Source organism: Lepisma saccharinum, chromosome 18 (assembly GCF_977018435.1).
Source record: "Lepisma saccharinum chromosome 18, izLepSacc3.1, whole genome shotgun sequence".
Taxonomy (NCBI): domain Eukaryota; kingdom Metazoa; phylum Arthropoda; class Insecta; order Zygentoma; family Lepismatidae; genus Lepisma; species Lepisma saccharinum.
In genome coordinates, this window is record NC_139246.1 from 25,665,069 (window position 1) to 25,687,662 (window position 22,594).

The 22,594-nt window shown below is 37.4% G+C and overlaps 1 protein-coding gene across 2 annotated transcripts in view; it reads left to right on the forward strand.

Moving 5' to 3' along the window:
* LOC146002485 (small G protein signaling modulator 1-like) overlaps positions 1-22,594 on the forward strand; it is a 408,832-nt gene that overhangs the window by 351,496 nt on the left and 34,742 nt on the right. For both annotated transcript variants that reach the window (XM_083140359.1, XM_083140360.1), the window contains 5 exons: positions 565-801; positions 5,900-6,088; positions 11,271-11,421; positions 15,766-15,861; positions 20,756-20,916. In XM_083140359.1, coding sequence (XP_082996485.1) covers positions 565-801; positions 5,900-6,088; positions 11,271-11,421; positions 15,766-15,861; positions 20,756-20,916 — 834 coding nt within the window. The remainder of the gene's footprint in view (positions 1-564; positions 802-5,899; positions 6,089-11,270; positions 11,422-15,765; positions 15,862-20,755; positions 20,917-22,594) is intronic.

Genomic DNA, 22,594 nt, shown 5'->3' on the forward strand with positions numbered 1-22,594 from the left:
TTGTTTGTTTGTTATTTGTATTTAGTTTTTCTTGTATGTATGCATTGTTTGCATTGTATAATTATTTTCCTGTAGTTTACGGTTATTACAAGCATAAGAAAACAGTTTTTCGTTGTGAATTTGAAGGGAGTGTGTGCTCTCCTGAAACGTCACAACGAAAAACTATTTTCTTATGCTTGTAATAACCGTAAACTACAGGAAAGTAATTTGTATTTAGTACATAGTATAAGTATCCATTGGAGTTAGGTGGCAGAATATCTGCAGGCTGAACCTCGCCCTTCAGTAAAGGGTAATTGAATTGAATTGAATGGAATTGAGAGAGTCAGACTATTTTCAGATAAACACATCTGCATTGCACTTGCAGCTATCTCCCTATTTTGTGAATGGACTCGACTCATCCAGTTAGCAAATGCACATTTACATTGCTGGTCGTAACTAATGCGGACACTGTAAGGAAAAAAAGTGGTAAAATGTAGTTTGTCTTGGAAGTGTCCAGTGTCATGTAATGGTTTATCTCACACTGTATTGGAAAAAAATAGTTAAAGCATGATTTCATTATTACAGGTGTGGCCTTATCTCCTTGGCCATTACAAGTTCGGCAGCACCAAAGAGGACAGGGAGGATCTGGATATACAAACAAGGCAGTCCTACGAAACGACAATGTCCGAATGGTTGGCCGTGGAGGCGATTGTCAGGCAGAGGGATAAGGAGGTCATGGCGGCAAACATTGCCAAGCTGTCTTCGGAAAGCACAAATGGAGAAATGCCACCACTAGCCCCAGATAACTCCCTCTGCAATGATGTAAGTGGTTTAAGACATCAGTCACCAGCCATTTTTTAGTATACTAATCACCAACGTTGATAAAAAGTTTTGTCCATCAGTGTGAACTAAGAGTATAATGCCAAAGGTCCTGGATTCGAATCCCAGTTAGGCATGGGTGTGTTTTGTGAGTGTCCCTTCATCAATCATCATTTCATCATTCGTCTGCCAAAAGTGGCAGAAAAGTGATGCTATATAACAAATCAAACTTGATCACCCCATCTATCTGGTCACGAAAGGCACCAATCAAATGAAAGTGGCCTTTTGATATATTGGAAATTAGTAGATGTGAAGATTTGGAACTTCCTAAAATTGATCTATGAAATCCTATTTAAGTTACATAAATAATTACCAGTTCCGTATATCGGAGCACATTGAAATCGGATATTTTGTGTTTCTCATGGTTCGTACTTACCAATTGTGTATTGCTGAACATTGTTCAAGGTGCCATTATGCTTTTTACACAAAAACAAACACAATTTTTCACATAGAGAGTAGTTGTTGTTGTTCCTTTTTTTGCTTCCCTAACACACAATATGGCAGGCACAGGTTGACTATGGTTGTGGGTATGCAGTGTTTCCAACCTTCTTCACCTAAAAATACCTATTATCGTGCACATTATGCACGGGTAGCTGACTGATAGCACCACGAACCATTCATGGATAGTCCCACAAACCATTCCCGATAAGGTTAGGTTAGGTTTGGTTAGGTTAGGCAAGCATAGTTAAAAAAAGGGGGATTGGAAACACTGACAGGGGGTTACGTCATCAAATGTATGGAGCATCCGGTTCACATAGGGGAAGCAAATTAAAGCAATGGCTATTGTGCGTCGGTGAGTTATTTCTCTTGCAAAATACATGATTTCCCAGTCAAATAGATTCCATGATGAAAGAAAATACCTTGACGAACGTTAGAAACCTTAGAGAAACTCATTTCCGTAAGTAGTTTCTTCTGTAAAAATGAAGAAATGTGTCTCCGATATACGGAACTGTTACCCATAAATCAATTAGTCTGCCTATCTACAGTATGTAACATTGTTATTCGTACACATAGAATTTCCGAGGAAAAATGTCATATCTACTAGTAGATATAATGATTTTTATATGTACCTGGAAATTAATGTTAATGAAGGTTTCACCAACAAATGTCAATAAAAATGTATGTTCAAAGTGTATAAACAGAGCATATAATTTGTGTGAAAAGAGAAAAACACACTGTTTCATGGAACATTGTTATTCGTACAGACAAGAGTTTCAATCTTCCTCGCATACAGTGCCACCGCTATTCGGGCGATTTCGTGCAGTTTGCAACTTTGTAACAAGTTTGAATATGCAGGTGCGCTCCCCGTCAAGCGGAATGCTGGCGTAGGTATTGTTAGGCCTATCGTCTATCTATTAGCGTGTTCGAAATGGGCAAGGTGAAGGAACTTAGTTCCGATCTGAAGGATGTTATTATAAATTTGGCCCTTAGAGGTTATTCGTTAATTAAAATTGGACAAACAGTCAATAAATCACGCTCCACAGTTCAATACATAGAAAACAAATTTAGAGAGGAAGGTTCAACACAGAATGTGCCGAGAAAACCAAAAGAGAGACGGTTGAATAAACGCTTTATTTTAAAAAGAGTGCGAGAAAACCCCCGACTAAGTGTTCCTCAGTTACGACCGTTAGTAGAAAATGTTGCTGGCAAGATGATGTCCGATCAAAATGTCCGACGTGCCTTGTGGAAGCATGGATATCATGGCAGAATACCACGAAAGAGGCCGTATGTAAATAAGGTGAATCACAGGAATAGACTTCCATTCGCGAAAGATCACATCCACAAGGACCAGGAATTTTGGGATAGTGCCATATGGTCAGATGAGTCCAAGATTAATATATACGGGTCAGATGGGATAAATAGGGTCTGGAGAAAATCAAATAAAGACAATGATCACATTAACACAGTTCCAACAGTTAAACACGGTGGTGGTTCATTAATGATTTGGGGCTGTATGTCGTCCAAAGGTGTTGGTACCATCCAGTTTATTGATGGTATCATGGATGCATATGTCTATTTGGACATATTGAAGAACAATGTAAAGCAGGGTGCCCAAAAAATGGACATGCCGCCTATCTACAGATTCCAACAAGACAATGACAGTAAGCATAAGGCGCGAGTTAACATGAATTGGCTAATATGAAATGTGCCCAAACTACTACAAACACCATCTCAAAGTCCAGACTTAAATCCCATTGAGCATTTATGGGCAATTTTGAAGAGGCGAGTCCATAAAGCAGGTGTCAAGTCCAAACAAGAGTTGAAAACTGTTGTGCAAGCCGAGTGGAATAAAATAAGCTCTGAAACATGTCGGAAACTGGTTAATTCTATGAAGAACAGGTGTCAAGCAGTAATTAAAGCCAAAAGATAGGCATCAAAGTATTAGAACTGTCAGTCAATTTGCTCTGAATATACTTTTTTCTTTTATATTATTAAGTGTACGAATAGAAAAGTTGTACAAAAAATGGCATGTTTCTCTTTCAGTTTCATTTAATTTATTATTGTCATTGGTTATACAGTATTTGGGTAAGATTTTATGTTCCTAATGATAGCAGTTATTGAATTTTAAAGAAACAATTTCAAAAGAGTGTATTTCCTTTCAGATATTAAAGCATTTTCTTTGAAAATCCATGTGTACGAATAAGAATGTTACATACTGTATAACAGTGAATTAATCAAATGCCTACAATCAATTTTTTGTGTGTTCCGATATTGTCAAAAAAACATTCAAACTACAGATCTAAAGTTTGGCAAATTGAAAGAGTCTGGAAATATTAACACGACAAAATCCATTATCTCAGAATCAAAGAAAGATACCAATGTGCAATCTGGTTTTCTGAGACATTTCGAATAACAACTTATTTTTGCAAAAATTCTCGATTGTATAAACTATGGGTCTTTGGAATTCCATACCAGTACTCCACGACTAAGCCAACCGTCTGCTCCAACACAAAATACACTCTGTAAAAAAAAAATTAGCATCACTGTATTCTTATTACGGATGTTGAGAATTTGGAGTTTCGCATGCATGCATCTTTCCTGCACAACTTGAAATCAATTGATTGAAGTATTGGTCTGGTATCACTGCATAGGGTAGGGTTATTCTTTTGTTGATTTAGTGTTTGGAGTGTCCGCTAGAGGGTGTTGCAATCAGTTACTGCTGCAAGGCTTTGTAATCAATTGTCAAGAATCTGTAAAACGATTGTTAGTAGTGCAACTTGTGATGTGTTTTATGTTGCAACTACATGTTCATTATTGACAGTTTGGATACGTTATCATATTTGTGAAGTGTTCTGGTGGTGTGTAGTGTATTTGAGCGTGTTTTCTCGAAAAAATGGGCAGAAAGTGTGACATTTCACCACGTAAGCAAGGAATGGTTCTTGCTTTGCATATGGATGGTCATTCTCAGAGAGAAATTGGTCGACAACTTCAAATGCATCAATCCACAATTAGCCGCTGCCTGCAAAAGCAACAAGAACATGGAAAATCATCACTGAGAAGTCACTGTGGCAGAAAGAAAAATACATCACCTCGACTGGATCGTATGATAAAGGACATGGCACTGAAGAACAGAGGACTGAGTTCACGCCAAATTGCACATAAACTACAAAATAAGGTGGGAGTTAATCTTACTCATGCTACTGTAGTATCCCGACTAAAGAAACAGGGTGTTTCTAAACACGTCCCACGTAAAAAACCCAGACTAACTGATGCACATGCAAAATCTAGATATGAGTTTGTCACATGTTATGGCGCATGGAATGATACGGATTGGGAACATGTGATATTTTCTGATGAAAAATGATTTAAATTGCTGGGGAATGACAGCTCAGTTAAACTGTGGATGTGGAAGGGAGAAGAACTTGCAAAATCTTGTATTTTAGAAACTCAAAAGTTTTGTGGCAGTGTTATGATTTGGGCATGTTTCTCTGCAAAAGGGATTGGCAGGATGCATTTTGCACATGGACCATTAAGGCTGATCAATATCTGGAAATCCTGAATCGGAAAGTTCTACAAACTGCAGGAGATAATTTTTCTGGACAGAATTTGGACTACTTTATTTTTCAAGACGATAATGCAAACTGTCACCGTGCTCAGGTGGTGAATAACTGGTTTCATGATATGAATATTGAAAGACTTTGGTGGCCGCCCAACTCTCCAGACATGAATCCTATAGAAAACCTGTGGGCTATGATGTGCAAAAAACTTAATTGTTAGGAAAACAAATCGACAAGTGGAATTAAATCAATAAAACAACTGATAATTCAAGAGTGAAATGCTGACGACCAAAAATAATGAAGTGATGCTATTTTTTTTTACAGAGTGTAGTTATCTGCATAAGTTTATAATGTCCTTAATATCATTCTAAAAATCCACCTTTGCCAGATAATGTTCATGCAAAATTTAATAAAATTGGGCATAATTTAGAGGCTAATTAGGCCTTACAAATGTGTTCTGATCATTTTTGCCGACACCACGTGATATTTGATCTCTGGAAAAGTACTGATTAGTGATTAAATTTGAACCAACATTTTCCAATACCACTGATTCAGCATCAGTAACATCTCACCCGCCTCTGTTGTGAAATGGTCAGTGTATCATTCTACAAAGCCACAGAGGTTCCAGGTTCAAACCTTGGTTAATGCAGAGATGTATCATTGTGCTTGTCCAGCATCCATTCATAATTCATCCTCATTTAGATAAACCCAAGACGTAGAAAAGGTGATGTAAAAACCAAAACAGAAAGAAAGAAAGACACCAGTATAATTCTGTTTATTTATTGAAATACGATTAATGTCCTATGTTGGCATGTCCAAGGGGATTGGTTGGTGGGGGTCATAACTCCTCCCCCATTTTGGGCCATCAAAGGAGGAAAGATAGGAAAAAGAGGACTGACTGCTAAGAAAAAGTATGCACAACTCCCCCATTTCAACAACCTGGGCAAGTCACTGTGTGTTATGCTTTATCTTTAAAGAAATGTGTATGTGCTGTTCACATTGGTACATGTTGTGCGTGAAAATTTAAGTTTATTGCTTTGCAGGTGTTTGAAGATAACCTTAGCATTGGTTCGGACATAAACCCAGACTTGGAAGGAGAGGACCTTGGCTGTCCAGATTCCCTAGAGAATGAGAATGTAGAAGAGGATTCTAATGTTCCCAAAACTAAGCTAATGAATGGCTCCCTTCCGATTGAGTGTGACGTCAAGGAAGAAATCAAAGAATCTAAAGAGGTAAATAATGTTTACAGAGCATGTTTCTTTACTGAACGTTATCAACTTTTTTTTTCATAAACACTTAATGCATATTGTACTTATAATGGCTAGAATGTTCCCATTTACTCAGTGTTTCAACTAGGGATTGATCAATATGAAAGTTTTGCTGAAATCAATAGAAGATGTACAGATTGGTTAATTAACCTTTTTAATTCCTATATGTAGCCAGGTGACTGCAATAGGGTTTCATCTTTGAAAATAGAACTGTATATTTAAACATTCACTGTACAAAATTAGGACATGATTCATGTGTTTATATTTTGGTCACATATTGATATTTAAAAATTGTAAAATTGAAATTAGTTTGGAATATTTATAAATCTAAAATTTTTCCTTTGAACTATATCGTAACAATCTCCCAGTTTTGCTTTAAAATATTCATAATTTCAGATGAAACAATCATTTAATCACATAATTCATTTCTCCCCACAAGGTTGTTGCAAAAATAATGAAAGTTATGAATTTTGTATAATTTCCTGGATATTTACACTGCAAAAGTGTTGTGCATGTTTTAGAGGATGTTGTGAATTCCCATACTCCTTAAAATAGCAGTGATTCAATTTTAACTGATATTTTCCAATATTAATACGATTGGTATCGACCTGCGCTGATTCATCAGAATGATTCCAACCATAATTTATGCTCATAAAAATAACAACATGGAAGAATTTGCACTAAATTTCAGACTACTTATCAAGGGCGCCTGCAGGAAGGGGCCAGGGGGGCACTTGACCCACCCGAGATTTCTGGAAAGAAAGAATGTAATTCAAATGGTGAAATTGTAGCGATATTTTATAACAAAAAATGCTGTTTTCTGTGACTTACAGCAACTATTATTATTATCATCATCATCATCATTATTATTATTATTATTATTAGTATTAGTATTATTATTTGAAGAAGGATTACATTTAAGCTTACAGTCTATTTTACACTGATTATCCAATTGTAATATAATTAAGCCTTGTTTCCATATTAAAACCAATAAGTTGCTGACCAAGGCAGTTTATTAAGATAAAAACACTTAACACCTAACGTTTCGACCCTGTATCAGGGTCTTCCTCAGACGAAGAACTAAACTAAAATGATGAAATATACTATACACAGAAAGATTACATACACATAGCAGGGTCACAAGCCACACAACAACAAATCAAGTTGACAGTCCTTATCTTGGAAGATTTCTCCAAAGGAATTAAACATATCACCTCCTGACAGTTGTTGACTAATGGGTCTACTACACTGACAGGTGATTGGCAGGTCAAGATTAGCAAGAGTCTAGAACCACCTGCATACCACTCCCCCTCCCCTCCTGCCTTTTTGGTTATGGATGAATACCTCCTCCTCTGGTCTTCTTCTTTTCTCTTCTTTCTTCCTTCTTCATACTTCTTTTTTCCTCATTCCTTTTCTTCATCCTTTCAACTTTCTCTAACACACTCTTCCATTCCTTGTTTATCTTGAGTCCTCCATTCCAATTCATGATGTCTTCTCCTTTCTTTTCTATTTCTTTGGCCTCCTTCCATTTTCTCACTAGTTCTCTCTTCTCTTTTCCTATTCGCCTAGCCGAATCCCATTCAACTTCATGTCCTGTTTCTCTAGTGTGTTTGAATATGGCATTCCTGTCTCTCTTCAATCTCACATCATCCATGTGTTGCTTTAACCTGTCTTTAAGTCTTCTTCGTATCCCCCATATATACACTTTCACATCCTCTGCACTTCACCTCCTAGATAACCCCTTCCTCTTCTTCCTCTCTCCTTTCTTCCTTCTTCTTGCTGGCTATACTTAAAATAGTGCATCCTCCCTTCCTGTAAGTTCTTATACCCACTTTCCTCAGCACTTTGCATATCTTCTCTGTGGCATCGCCCATACTTCTTATACCAAACCATCTCTCTTTTTCTTTTTCTTCCTTCTCTTCCAGTCCTCTCTCTTTTATCTCTTTCCTTCTTCTGTTGATGTTGTGTCTGTCTTTCTTTTCATAGCCATTCTCTTCTAGTTGTTCCCACAGGCTATTAATCTTGGTTTCTTCTTCCCCTTTCTCTGTGCATATCTTCTTTATTCGGTCTTCCATATTCCTTATAAAATTACGTTTAGTTCCATCACCCACATCACTTCTTTTGTGGCAGAACACTCCTGCCGAACACTTCTTTTGATACCATGTAGCCACAATCCCCATTCCTCTCTTCTTTTTCATCTCAATATCCAAGAAATTTAATGTTCCTTCCTGTTCCGTTTCGAGCTCAAGGAATATCCCTGCTTTCTCATCTTCTACATCTTTAACAAGCTTACTCAGCTGCCTTTTTGTTCCCTTCCATATCCCAAAACAATCATCCACATATCTACAAAACAGACTTAACTTATCTCCTCCTTTCACTATCACTTCCTTCTCCCATTCATTCATAACTAATTCAGCCAGCACAGGGCTCAAGCAAGAGCCTATATTCAGACCTTCACTAATCTTGATGATTTTACTCCCCACTCTGCTGTAGCCATTGTCCCAAATGGTTTCCAGCGCTTGTACCACTCTCTCACTATCCCATTCTCCTATAATGCTTTTCCCCACTTTCTTCCTCACTATATCCACTACGTGTCCCCTTTTGATGCTCGGGAACATGCTTCTCACGTCTAAGCTAAACATTGTGATTTTATCCCCAGACTCCTTCAGACCTTTTATAAGGTCCACCACCTGCTCACTGTTTTTCACGGCTCTGCTTTCTTGTTCTCTCACTAACACTTCAATTACCTTTTTTAACTTCTTCTCCAATGGTTCCAAAATATTGTCCCTGCTATTCATCACTGGTCTCAACTTTATCTCTTCTTTATGTATTTTGGGAAAGCCTTTTAAACAGGGCAGTCTTCCTGCCTCCTTCGTGAGCTTTTTAAACCCCCTCCTTCCACAATCTTTTATGATCTTTTCTCTAATATTGCGTTCCTCTTCCATTCCACAAATCTCCTCATACGTGTCCCCTTTCAGGTCTTCAAACTTCTTCTCGTACCATTCTTTTTCCATCACGACTGTGGCCCCTCCCTTATCTGCCTGTTCTACCACCACATCGTTCCTTGTCTTGATTCTTTTCATACCCTCCCTTTCCTTCTGGCTCAAATTATCTAATCTTCTCTGTTTGTCCATTTCTTTCTTCAAAATGGCTGCTGTTCTTCTTCTAATCTTATCCCTTTCTGCCTCTTCTTCAATATGTAGCACCGCTTCCTCAATATCATATACAATCTCTTCATAGTTCACATTTCTCTCCATCACTTTGAAACCTCGGCCTAATTTCAAAAAAGCTTCCTCTTCTTCTGATATTTGAACCTCTCCGATTATAACCACTCTTCTCCTGCCCTCTTCACCTTCTTCCTCTTCCCTTCTTTCCTCTTTCCATCCCAGTCTTTCTCCTTTCTTCTTCATCTTCAGTTTCACCTTCTCTCTAAAGTTTTCTTGCCAGATTCTCATTTCATGGAATGTGAATTCTCTAGTAAAAATGGTGAGTCCATCTTCTATGGTTTCTTCCATTCCTGCCAGTTTCTCCTTTATTGTTCTGATTTCCTTCTTCCTCTTTCTTATTTCGTTCCATATCATTTCTTTTTCAAGTTTCTGTACTAACCTCGTCCATCTTCTGGTGCGACAATCCAATCCCTTCTTACTTATCTTCAGAGAAACAGGACATGAAGTTGAATGGGATTCGGCTAGGCGAATAGGAAAAGAGAAGAGAGAACTAGTGAGAAAATGGAAGGAGGCCAAAGAAATAGAAAAGAAAGGAGAAGACATCATGAATTGGAATGGAGGACTCAAGATAAACAAGGAATGGAAGAGTGTGTTAGAGAAAGTTGAAAGGATGAAGAAAAGGAATGAGGAAAAAAGAAGTATGAAGAAGGAAGAAAGAAGAGAAAAGAAGAAGACCAGAGGAGGAGGTATTCATCCATAACCAAAAAGGCAGGAGGGGAGGGGGAGTGGTATGCAGGTGGTTCTAGACTCTTGCTAATCTTGACCTGCCAATCACCTGTCAGTGTAGTAGACCCATTAGTCAACAACTGTCAGGAGGTGATATGTTTAATTCCTTTGGAGAAATCTTCCAAGATAAGGACTGTCAACTTGATTTGTTGTTGTGTGGCTTGTGACCCTGCTATGTGTATGTAATCTTTCTGTGTATAGTATATTTCATCATTTTAGTTTAGTTCTTCGTCTGAGGAAGACCCTGATACAGGGTCGAAACGTTACGTGTTAAGTGTTTTTATCTTAATAAACTGCCTTGGTCAGCAACTTATTGGTTTTGATTATCCAACTATAAAATACAGCTTTTTGTTGGTATACAGTTATGCAAACTGTATATGGAAATTACAAATGTATATAAGTAGTAGTAGTTGTTGTTGTTGTAGTAGTAATACCAACAATAATAGCAGTAATAATAGCAATAATAAAATTTCTGTGACTCTACCCCCCTGAAAAAAATATTTACGGGTGCCCTTGCTACTTATAGATATATCACACCCATAGACTGATACACCAATATGCCTAAATAGTTGATATGAATAGAATACCTGTTAATCTGTCCCATCCCTAGCTTTCTAAAAAAAAAAAAAAAAGTAATCAACACAATGCAATACAGTGTGTTTACAATATTCTACTTAATTATAAGCAGGTATGGTATCACTGTGACAGGTCATATACACATCCAATTCACACAATGGCATTATTAATCATGTTCAGTGACTATCTAATTAAGGTTGCATATATCATTGTGTGAGAACCAAAGGAACATAACTCCTTAGCAGTAAGGTAGAGTCCCACATATCTCCACTTCTAATCCTTAGCACTAAGGTGTAGCCATCTAACGAGAATTTACTGACTCTCTTTAAGAATCAGACACATTTCTAAGATTTCCTCAGCTGTAAATTTCATAAATTGGAGTTACGCCCCTCTGCTTCTCACATTACGATATGTTTGTACCATGAAACTGGAACGAATTATCACTGAAGGAATGAAAGCCATTTTCAAGATAGGATTTAGTGTAGTATTTTGTAATAACTTAGTTTATTTCATCCAATTTTGAGTTTCCATTGATGGATGAGTACCACACAGTCTTGAGTACCTACCACATGAGTACCTTCCAGTCTTGATTATCAGTTTTATTTTCTTCATTATAGTCTGGAAAAACACTATCACCCGATGAAGGAGTAGGAGATGAACCAGAGGTCAATCATGTTGGGGATGAACCAGAAATGAACCATATTGATAAGCAAATTGTCAACCGCTCTGAGGGTAACACAAATGAGGCTGAGCAACCGTGTATGAATGGTAAGATGAGTTTGGTTAAAATGTTATTGTTTTTTTAAAAAAATTCTACCAATTTTTTCATATTTCTGTCTTTCAGCTACTTGCACCACTTTTCATCTGGACACACTTTTGTCTTAATAGATGCACCATGCACCCATAATTTCTATATAATGAGAATTATATAACTTGTAAATGACTGTGAGTTATAACTTTTGTCAAATGTTTACTTGCAGCTGGAATAGTAAACAGAACAGATAAGTGCTAATACAAAATTTTCTGATACTGATAAAAATTTTTAATTTGCAACCTAGAATTCATGTTTCAGGGAATGAATAATGCTATAGCAAATTAATATACTTGAACAAGATACTGTCTTATAATGAGACTTGACCTTCTCAATACTGTAGTAATCAAGGAGTCACTGCCCGACCCTGTGGCCGAGTGGTTAGCACATCGCGCTGCGACACCAAGGGTCCCGGGTTTGAATCCCGGTCGGGCTTGGTTGTTTGTGAATGTCCATTCATCAATTTCATCATTTCATCACTCATCCCCATCTTTGCAAATTAGCCAAGAGGCACAAAACGCGAAGTAAAATAAACTAAATCAATCAATCAATCAATCCATCAAGGAGTCACTGATTTGATCCCTGGTGGAGGCGCATTCCGCACTGGTTCGGATCCCATTTTAAACTGTAAGTGAAGTCCCCATTAGCCTACTTGACCATAAAGTGGACTTAATACAAACTTACTTATAAAACTAGTTAATCAAAGTTTAATTAAGGGTAATGAAATCTGAAGCATTGTGGTAGTGACCACCGAAATTAATAGATAGTGTCGTTTCACACATAAGTAAATACTTTATTTCAGTGTATTAAAACCTACAATTTTTCAGACTCGAGACAACAAAATAAAACTTCGTTCATAATATGGAAAAGTAACACATTTTTTTTTCATGGCAATGATACAGTAATGACGTTGATCAAGAGAAGACATACTTTTTAAACAATGTCCATTATCACAATGCAACATCATATATATATATAGAACTTGGCATGGAAAAGATCCACCTTCAGATTGCGGTATTGTCAAAGTCATAATATAATTACATTTTCCAAGCACTTTTGGTATCGTGGAACAGACTTTTTTATACTGTCTGCATAGAAGTTCACCGCCTGGTAGTCAGCCAATCCGACACTGCCATTTTAATACCTCAGTTTCTTCAAATCATAGAGACACAAGATACTTTTGGAGGTGCAGGAAGATGTGATAGTTTCTAGGTGCAAGGTTTGGACTATATGGGGCTGATCAAAAAGTTCCCATCCAAACTTCTGAATCGTCTGAAGACTGAGTTCAGCAGCATGTGGTCTGGTGTTGTCATAGATAAGCGCAATTCCTTAGCTCAGCTTTCCATGCTGTCAGTTTTGTATGGCATGCCTTAGTTCTGATAGTGTTTCACAATACAATATGTTTTCCCTGGCTCCATGAAATCCACCAAAAGTACACCTTATTGGTCACAGACAACAGTTGCCATGATTTTTCGTGCAGACTGAGTTTGCTTGAACTTTTTCGCCTTTGATGAATGTCAATGTCACTGCATTCATTGTTGTTTGGACTCGACATTGATGTAAGAAATCCATGCTTCGTCACTAGGCACAATGTGGGAAAATATTAATCTCTCTCTCTCGTAGCGATCACAGACCGTACTTCGCAACTGGTGGGATTGTGTATTCTCGCAGCCGTTTTAACATTCTCTAACATGTTAATTTGCAGACCCATATATGTTTTTCTTCTAATGTGTGCTTTTCACCTTTTCAATTTGTACCACCACTTCTGAATCCCCTTTTATACACACACACACACACTGACTTTAGCTCTTAATTTATGAATATAATGTATGGTTAAAATATGAAAAATATGGTAATATATGAAAACATATGCAAAATATGAAGAAAAAAAATTGGGCAATGTCAATATGCTATAAACTAACAAATTAACACGTGTTAAAATTTTGTTTTTAAAACTAAATAATAGTAACATCCAGAAAATAGCAACCTTATAAAGACATGTTTTCATCATCCTGCTAACAAGGTATGGAAAAAATTCTGTTATAATTGTCTATAACAGTCTATATGAAGCTAGATATGCATTTATTTGTTTGCACTGTCTTGTCTGAGAGCAGCAGCATGTTACAAATGCACGTGGTATGGAATGCATTTTGCATGTTTGTTAAAATAGTGATCATTTTACACAATGGCTCTATGCAACTTGCACCTAAATTCTATTAAATTGTTTTGTTAACTGGCGTGTGCCAGCCTCTGTGATGGAGTGGTAAGCACAGTATAAAGCTGAACATCCCATGTTTTAACCCTGGTTAAGGCATGGATGTATCATGTTCGTCTCATCACTCATCCATCAATTCATCCTCATTGCCACGATATCCAGTTGTTTGCACGATGTTGGGCCAATGCCTAAATTTTGAGAGCTCATACTAGGATCGAACCTAGGACCACTTGCACCAAGGCAGAAGCACTAACATTTTACTACAGAGGAGCCCTGTAATAAGCATTGATATATTTAAATGTATTCATGATGGATGTGGTATATGCAGTTTAAGTATTACGTACGTGTTTCCGAAAACTATCCAATTGTGCAATGTACAAGCACAAAACTTCATGTATGTAATATGTATATTTCTTTGAAAGTACTATGGAAGTAAACCTATTACTAATATTGTTGACATTTATTGACTTTTAATTAATCGTTCTTCAAAAACTGTGACTTAATTTACGTAAAGAATTTCTTTGCTTACTTGCATAGACCCATTAAAAATAGTTTTGTAGATCTCTTTTTGTCTAAACTATGAATATTAGTATGGTTCTTTTATATGAATTTGTATTACCTCTGACTTCCTATGCCTTTTCTCGTATCCCTTTAATTATACAATATTTTTTCACTACTACTATTGCATTAGTTACTCATACAACTCATAATTTTTGTTTATGTGAAAGACTTCTCAGATAATTAACCTCATGGTCACAAAAGTTATGAAATTCTTTAATTTATGGAGAACAGTATAGCAGAATTTCCTGTATATGCTTTTAACATTGACGCTACTAAATGGGTTCACCTAATTACCTTTAGATATTTGGTAAGCACAAGAGAGATACTGTGTAGAAATTTAAGTTTTAAAAATTAGTATTGACCAGGACTCGAACCCAGGGGCTAATGGCATACATACAGTTGTTATAGCAACTAGTTTCCCCTAATTGTTCACTTCCACTGTTTACCTGTGTGGAATTCTCTGTCAGTTCTACTACAGGGTGGTCACAAAGTGGGCATACCACTCTTTTTTTCCAATACTACAGTGGTTGTTGTTATTATAGCGATGTGATCATGTACCTGATAGTTCACTTGTTATGGAGACCATCATGATCGTCACACAGCTGAATTCTGCGCCATGTTCTGGCAGATGTTTTGCGAGGATATTCTGGCATCACGTCCTATCAGCATCAAAGCGTTCATTAACGTGCACTTTAAAATCAAATTTCATGTGTTTCATCATGGTTGAACGATTGCAAATCCACAACACTTACACATACTTTCCGACAAGAACCCAGGGGTACTCCCACTTTGTGGCCACCCTGTATAATGGGTTCTGCTGCCTTTGAAACACTGATCATGTGACAGTATCCCAGTATTGAGCTCTATATTACCTCATAATTTGTAAAGTGCACAATTCATGTAAAACATATGAGGTATATTACCTTATAATAAATATATAGTCATATCAAAATTTCGGGACTCCAGGCCTGTAGCCAGAATTTTATTTTGAGGGCAACTCATCCTGTATCAGCAGATGAAAAATTGTAGGGTAGTTCTCAGTATGGAAGTAACATTAATTACCACTATGCACTATTTAAATTAAATATTTGTAGAATTACGGGAGGGCTTCAGCCCTCTGAGCCCTCCCCCTGACTACATGCTTACCGGACTCCCAGTGTGATTAAAATTGTTTTGGGTGTGTCGGCACATCAGGCAATTTTTGCACCCTTCAATGAATGCGGGGAAGATCCCCTTATCTAAAACCCTTGGACTCACAGTGTGATCGAACCGAGGACTGCAGGCACCAAATGCAAGAGCACTAACAATTTTCCAACTGGAATCCCCTCCTAGGCAACAGTCATTGAAATAGACCAGAGAGAAATGTCCCTTGGTCTTGGAAACGCAAAGCATTGTTTATATTGATCTCATATACGCAACCCATTGGACAGGCATAACAAGTAACAAATATGATTTTATCTAAGACAGAAGCATAATTATGTTGATCCCAACCCCTCCCTACCATGTTCTGCTTTTGTTCTTTCAGCCCAGCCAGAACCTCCAGTGGTTGAACCTCAGACTGTGATCGTGACCACCAATCCATCCGTGGACAGTGGGCACCTCTCGGAACCTATGGAACAAGGTTAGTCTTTAAAGATGGAACCATGACGTGACTGTGAAGATCAGTCCTTTTCAGGAATTTATGTAAAGGAATATATGTTATTACTGTGTGTGTGTTTAGAGAATCCTTCAATGAAGACAGAGAAACAAGAATTGAGTGCTAAATCTTGGAATTAATCAGTTAAAATTTCAATGAAAATTTAATCTACCTATATGGTAAACTGGTCTTGCACAATGGCCGTGCAGTCCAAGATCTATGGCTTTGGACTTGGCTATGGGACACACGCTGGTTCAAGTCTCCTGGGGGGAAGCATAGCAACTTTTCTCCAGAGATTTTGGCCAGTGTATGGGTTCAGTGGCCACCCACCATTATGAGGAAATTGGGGAGCTAGAACTAGTAGCGTAAACCCGGTCTTGGAAACCTGCGACAACGACTGGAGGATCCTCATGCTGACAGCACGTCACCCTGTGACTAGTTGGATGATTGTCCACCTATTCTGAGACGTGTGGCAGTGATGCCTGCAGTTGGTAGGTAGACCCTGGCCCTGAAGGGCTGTTGCACCATCAGTTATTACAATTACAGTAAAATCTCGTTAATCTGGACCCCGATAAGCCAGACTTTGTTTAATCCGAACAGGCAAAAGGCAAAATGCAAAGAAAAAAAACTGAATGCAAGGTTTTAAATGTGGCTAGAAGTCAACAAGAGAACTTCCCAAAGAAAAGGCAGTCAACCACTGATGAAATTCTGTTTCCCCGCAGACTTTGTACTGTACTGTACAGTGTATTTAGGCCTATGCCCTTTAAATACACCATAATAAACATGTTTTGTTGCTATAATCTGAGTTTTAATGCACTTTCTACTGTTCTTTTAGATTATTTCAGTTAATCCGGACTTTTGTTAAACCGGTCAACTTATCCTCCCATTAGTCTGGATTAACAAGGTTTTACTGTATATGGTAAACTAACTCTCAGGCATTCCTAAACTTGAAGGTTCATTGCCACATCATTTGCTATCTGTTCCTATTTAGGCAATCATCAATACTTTTCACCACTCTTACCAGTTTCTTTCAGGTCCATCTTAATATGGCTCTCGTTGTGTTGGCATTCCTACAGGCCTTTCACCATCAGGTTTCCCGACAAGGATTCTCTAAAAAAAATGTCTTTACCTTTGCGTTCTGCCTGGCCTGCTCACTTAAGTTTTCTTGAGCCAATATCGATGCCAGACTATCGGTATCACTAGATACCAGTGATGTATCGGAATTTACTGATAATTTCCAGCATCTTGAGTCTGCAAAAATGATGCTCAGCACTTTTGTGCAGTGTGAACATTCTGCACACTATGCAAAATCTGAAGTTGCAAATGAATTAAATAATAAATAAAATAATAATAAAATAACCTGTGGTGCAACATCGCATTGAGGGCCTGTGCCTACCTGCTGTCTTCAGTCCCACCTGATCTTACTCACTCACTCACCCAAGGTGGGTGAGTGTTTACAGGGTGGCATGTGGTCAGCACGACGAACCCCAGTTGTTGTAGTTTTCCATGACTGGCTACCCTACTCATTCAGAGCTCCCCAATTTCCTCATGATGGTGAGTGGCTGCTGGTGCCATACACAGGCCGAAATCTATGTAGAGAAGTTGTTATGCTTCCCCCAGGAGACTCAAACCTGTGTGCATCCCATTGCCAGAGCCCAAAGCATAATACCTTAGACCGCATGGCCACGGTGCAGGACTCATATATATTTTGCACCAGTTTAATGTGAGAAACTGGATTTTGTTATTACGTAACAGGTTTTTAATTTTCTGATAATTCCTGAATATTTTTATAGCAAAGAAACACTTACACACTAATATTAGTCAATATTTTGAACAGCTTTTGCTTCAGTTTTCAACCATTGGTAACAGTATTGGCATAAATAAAGGCAGGCCTGTAGCCAGAATTTTATTTCGGGGGGAGGGGAGGGCGCTCATCCCTTACCAGCACGGGCGTTGCCAGAAATATTTGTAGAGAGGGTCAGACCATAGATAAAACTTAATTAGTACAAATAATAATGACAATAATATTTTTTTTATTTTACAATAACTATTATAAGTTATTGTTATGTCCTAATATTAATGACATAAACAGAAATTAACATCTCAAGATTGGAACTTCATAATTAAATATATTCAAACTTGTAACATGGAACTTCATAATTAAATATACTCAAACTTGTAACAAGGTGGATTACATGATTAAAACTTAAATCATCCATAAGACACATAAACAAGATGCATAATCGTTGCTATGCACAGACTATGTACATTGGCCATAACTGCTAGTTCACCATATATAATAATGTATTTTATAATATATATCAGTTATAAAAAATATATGAATTTTAATCCAAATTTATTGTTATTACATAAATGGAGACACTTTGTTACTCAATCCACCGTATCAGTGAATATCTAACACAATTGTTGAACATTATTTTTCTTATATTTTGCACAGTTAGTGTACTGAAAATCATAGTTATTGTATTTTGTTATTTACTTTTACACATTTGTTCAAAAAAAGGCTCTAACAGTTATTAGTAAATTTTACTCATATAGTTTATATTCTGTGACCTCTCACAAAGAAAACTATAAGTTTTGGAAGCTGTGGGCCCATTTATTCTTTGGATTAAATGGTAGAACATAAGACTATAACCTGGTTCCTCTATTATACATTTAAATTAGATATTTGTAGGATTTCCCCTGGCTACGTGCCTGAGTAAAGGTATCAATTCAAAGTGGCATCAACGCAGCCCAATAATATTTGGTGCCATTAGTATACACTAAAGCATGACGATGAAAGTGGTGAAAACTGTCGCGAGTGTTTTTCAAGTATGTGTCTTGTATTCAGTGCATCAGATACACCACACATTTTTATATGGCAAATTAGCACTGCAGGTAACTTTTTTGGTAAATTCCTCGTATCGGACAAACAGCTGAAATTTGCTAGTTCATTTAATTTGAATATTCGTACTTACGTATTCTGCATTGAGAAACATTGCTGAAGGTGGCATTTCGCTTATTTCACGGAAATAAGCTCTATTTGCGACATATCGAGTAAGTTTTCCTCGTTTCCTTTTGCCTTCGGTAACACGCAAAATGGCGGTCACAGTTTCACTACCGTACTCGGCATACAGTGTTTCCACCCCACTGCACCCAAAAATACCTACGTAGCCCCACAAACCATTGATGCATAGCCCCACGATCCATTCATACATAGCCCCACGAACCATTGACACATAGCCCCACGAACCATTGACACATAGCCCCACAAACCATTTGCGGAAACGTACCTTCTTCAGTTACAAAAACACGTGTTTGGAAACACTGACCGGGATTACTTCATCAGACACAGGCTACATCCACGTGGAAGTAAATGGATGCAAGAGCTTTCATGCATCGGTCACACATTTATATCGAAAAATAGATGATTTGCCGGCAAAATTCAATGAACGATGCAAGAAAACACATCCCCGAACTTCCACAAGTCTAAATAAACTGCATTCGGTAAGTAATTTCTCCTGTAAATTTGAAGAAATCCGTTTGTCCGATACGAGAAATTTACCCTTTTTTTTTTTTTGAACATTTTTTTGAAATTACAGAAGAGCAATGCATAACATGACTGAGTGAAGAATAAACATGAGACATTTCTACACATACATCATCACTTTACAAGGTAACGGTACATATGTGTGAAGTCATAGTCACAATTAGAACCGTGTGCAGTAGCTGTTAGAAATGCTTGCACGGATTTCATGTTTTTAGTTTATAGAATGTATCGAGAAAATATCACCAAGAAGACGAGGATATAATTGTGTAGGATGAATGATAAGGTAATTGTAACAAAGCCATTCTTTAGGAGAACATTCTTTTTAATAATCATGTAATATAATACATTGGGTGATCACACTTTTCTTGCTAATGTTTGTTTTACAATCAATTCTGTATATATTCAACAGGTGCCAATTGCCATTTTGCAGCTATATTAATAGTACTAGGATGTAAGAATTGGTGTAGTTTGTTTACAACTTCATGCAACATTGTAAAAGTGTTACGTATGTTCCATCACAAATATATTTAACTATGACTATATGTTGATATTGTACACTAAGGATTGCACTGATTAATTGATATCATTCAATATAGTCATATTAGTGAATTAGTACAATTACATATAATTTTACTGATTTTATATTTTTATTATATTTTATTACAATTTCATGTTTTATTAGTATTGCATTTTCTTATCATGTGGCCAAGCACATTAAGTGGTTAGCTTTTGATATTAGCACCCAAGTTCTCAGGTTCAAATCCTGGCCTGGATATGGGTGTTCTTAGTGAATATCCCATCATTAATTTTATTTAATGCATTACTCAACGTAATCGTCACAATTAATCAAAAGTAGCAGGGAAATTACACTAAATAACAAAAATTCACTTATGTATTTATATAAGGAAAAATGAAAGAACTGGAAAGGACAGTAAATATTAGAAATGAAGGAAAGTTCACTCAATAGACTGTAAAGAACAACTTTTATGTAAATAAAGTACATTAAAAGTCATCACTCGTGATGACCCATGATTAATATTACTCTCCAGTGGGAACAACATGCAATGATGTTCTACAATTGTTTTCTTCTTTTCTGTTTCTGGTGATGTCATATGCTTAAACACAAATTAAGGAAACACCTTATGATTTTCTGTTACATTCCTGTGTTCTCCAAAGGTGTAAATCCATGCCAAGTATACAGCTTGTATCTCTCCCCTCGCATAGTGTTCAACTATTATTAGGCCAGTTTTGTGTTCAGTTTCCAATGGCTGGCAGTATGTAACCCTTGTGTCTCTTACTGACATTGTATAATCCCATCGTAATTCATAGGAGACGTTCTTACACCCCCTGATGAGGAATGTGAGAAACGCCTAAGCGAAGATGCAATCCCCTTGGACACGTTAGGAGTTGAGGAGAACCAGGAGGGGGCCAGTCAGGGATCGAGGTCTACGTGTATTTCCCCAGCAAGTTCCCAAGGAGGAGTGTACTCGGTAAGTTGAACGGATTATATGCTCAGTGTGTAGAAAACAACCTGTGAGTCGTCATCATGATCAGCCAGATAGATTTGTTCTTTTTTTTTTTTTTACCCGTTCTGTTCATAATACAATAACTTTGCCATATTCAATTCGACTTAACTCACCTAACTAGATTGTGCAACTTATCTGCACTCTCTTGGAAGCAAGGGGTTTTCTCCAGTGGCATAGTGATAATGCTGTCACCTTGTAATCTAGTATATTGCCACTTGTCAGGATGCTATTATTGAATGTTTTCATGTTTTGGGGAATTAATATACTAAAAGGGAGCACTAACGTATTTATGAACTAGCTGTTTTCCTGACTATTAATTTCCATGGCCACCATTGCCATACTTTCAAAAATTGTTACACTCTATTTAATAGAACAAATTGTACAAATTAATAGAACCCCCCCCCCCACATACACATACATACAGGGAGGTTATTGCAGCATGCCACCGCAAGAGCGTCTGCCGCTTGCCGGCCCAGTCATGCAACAGGTGCCGGCAAATTGCGTAACAGATAGCCCGTTACACAAACCGCTTGTTTTGTAATGTTTCCACTTTTCACAATTATAGTTACAATTACAACCTTATTTCAGACATCTAATCTTTCTTAGACATCTCTACTTTATCCTCGGTTGACAGAAAGGGAAGACAGCATCGCGGCGCATAAAGCAAACCGAAAGTGTAAAATTATATTTAAAACTAATAATAATGATGATCACTAACCTTCTGTGTTATAAATGATGTTGAAAATGACCTCCTTCAACACCAATACATTTCCGGCATCTGCGTATGAAATTCCTCTGAACATCCATAAGCTCCTCAGGTGTGATTCTGGCAATTTCTCTTCTTATATTTTCTTTTAAATCCTCTATTGTACGCGGGTTATTCTGATACACTTTGTTTTTTAATGTTCCCCATAAATAATAATCACAAGGAGTAAGATCGGGGCTACGAGAGGGCCACAACTCAGTACTGATAATTCTGTCCTCAAAAATCTCGGCAATAAAATTAAGTGATTCATAAGCAGTGTGAGCAGTAGCAGAGTCCTGCTGAAAAAATGACTGCTGGCATTCAATGTCCGTTAATTGTTCAAAAAAAGGTTGTAGTATGTCTCTTCGATACCTTTCACCATTGATAGTACCTTCATAAAAAATAGGCCCTATTATTCTGTGCGCATTCAAACCACACCACACACCAATTTTTGCAGGATGGAGCGGAACTTCATGCACAAGGTCAGGTTTTTCTGCGCTCCAATAGCGATTGTTTTGTGAAATAATTCGGCCATTCAATTCGAACCAAGCTTCGTCTGAAAATATGATTAATTCTGGATTTACTCTGCCAGCAACAATATTATCCAGCATCCAGTTACAGAATCGAACTCTAGTCGCGTGATCGCGCGGTTGCAATTCATGAACCACTGTAATTTTGTAGGGTTTTAATCTAAGTAATTTAGTGGCATTTCGTGCTGAGGATTTTGAAATGCCGGTTTCCTGAGCAAGCCGACGGAGGGATTTTTTTGGAGTATGTTCAAGTCGTTCACCAATTTCGTCTAGCTTTTCTTCCGTAAGAACACGTCGTCTGGAAACACGTTTCTTAGGTTCAAGAGATCCTGTCTCTCGTAATCTTTTAACGAGGTTGTAAACAGTA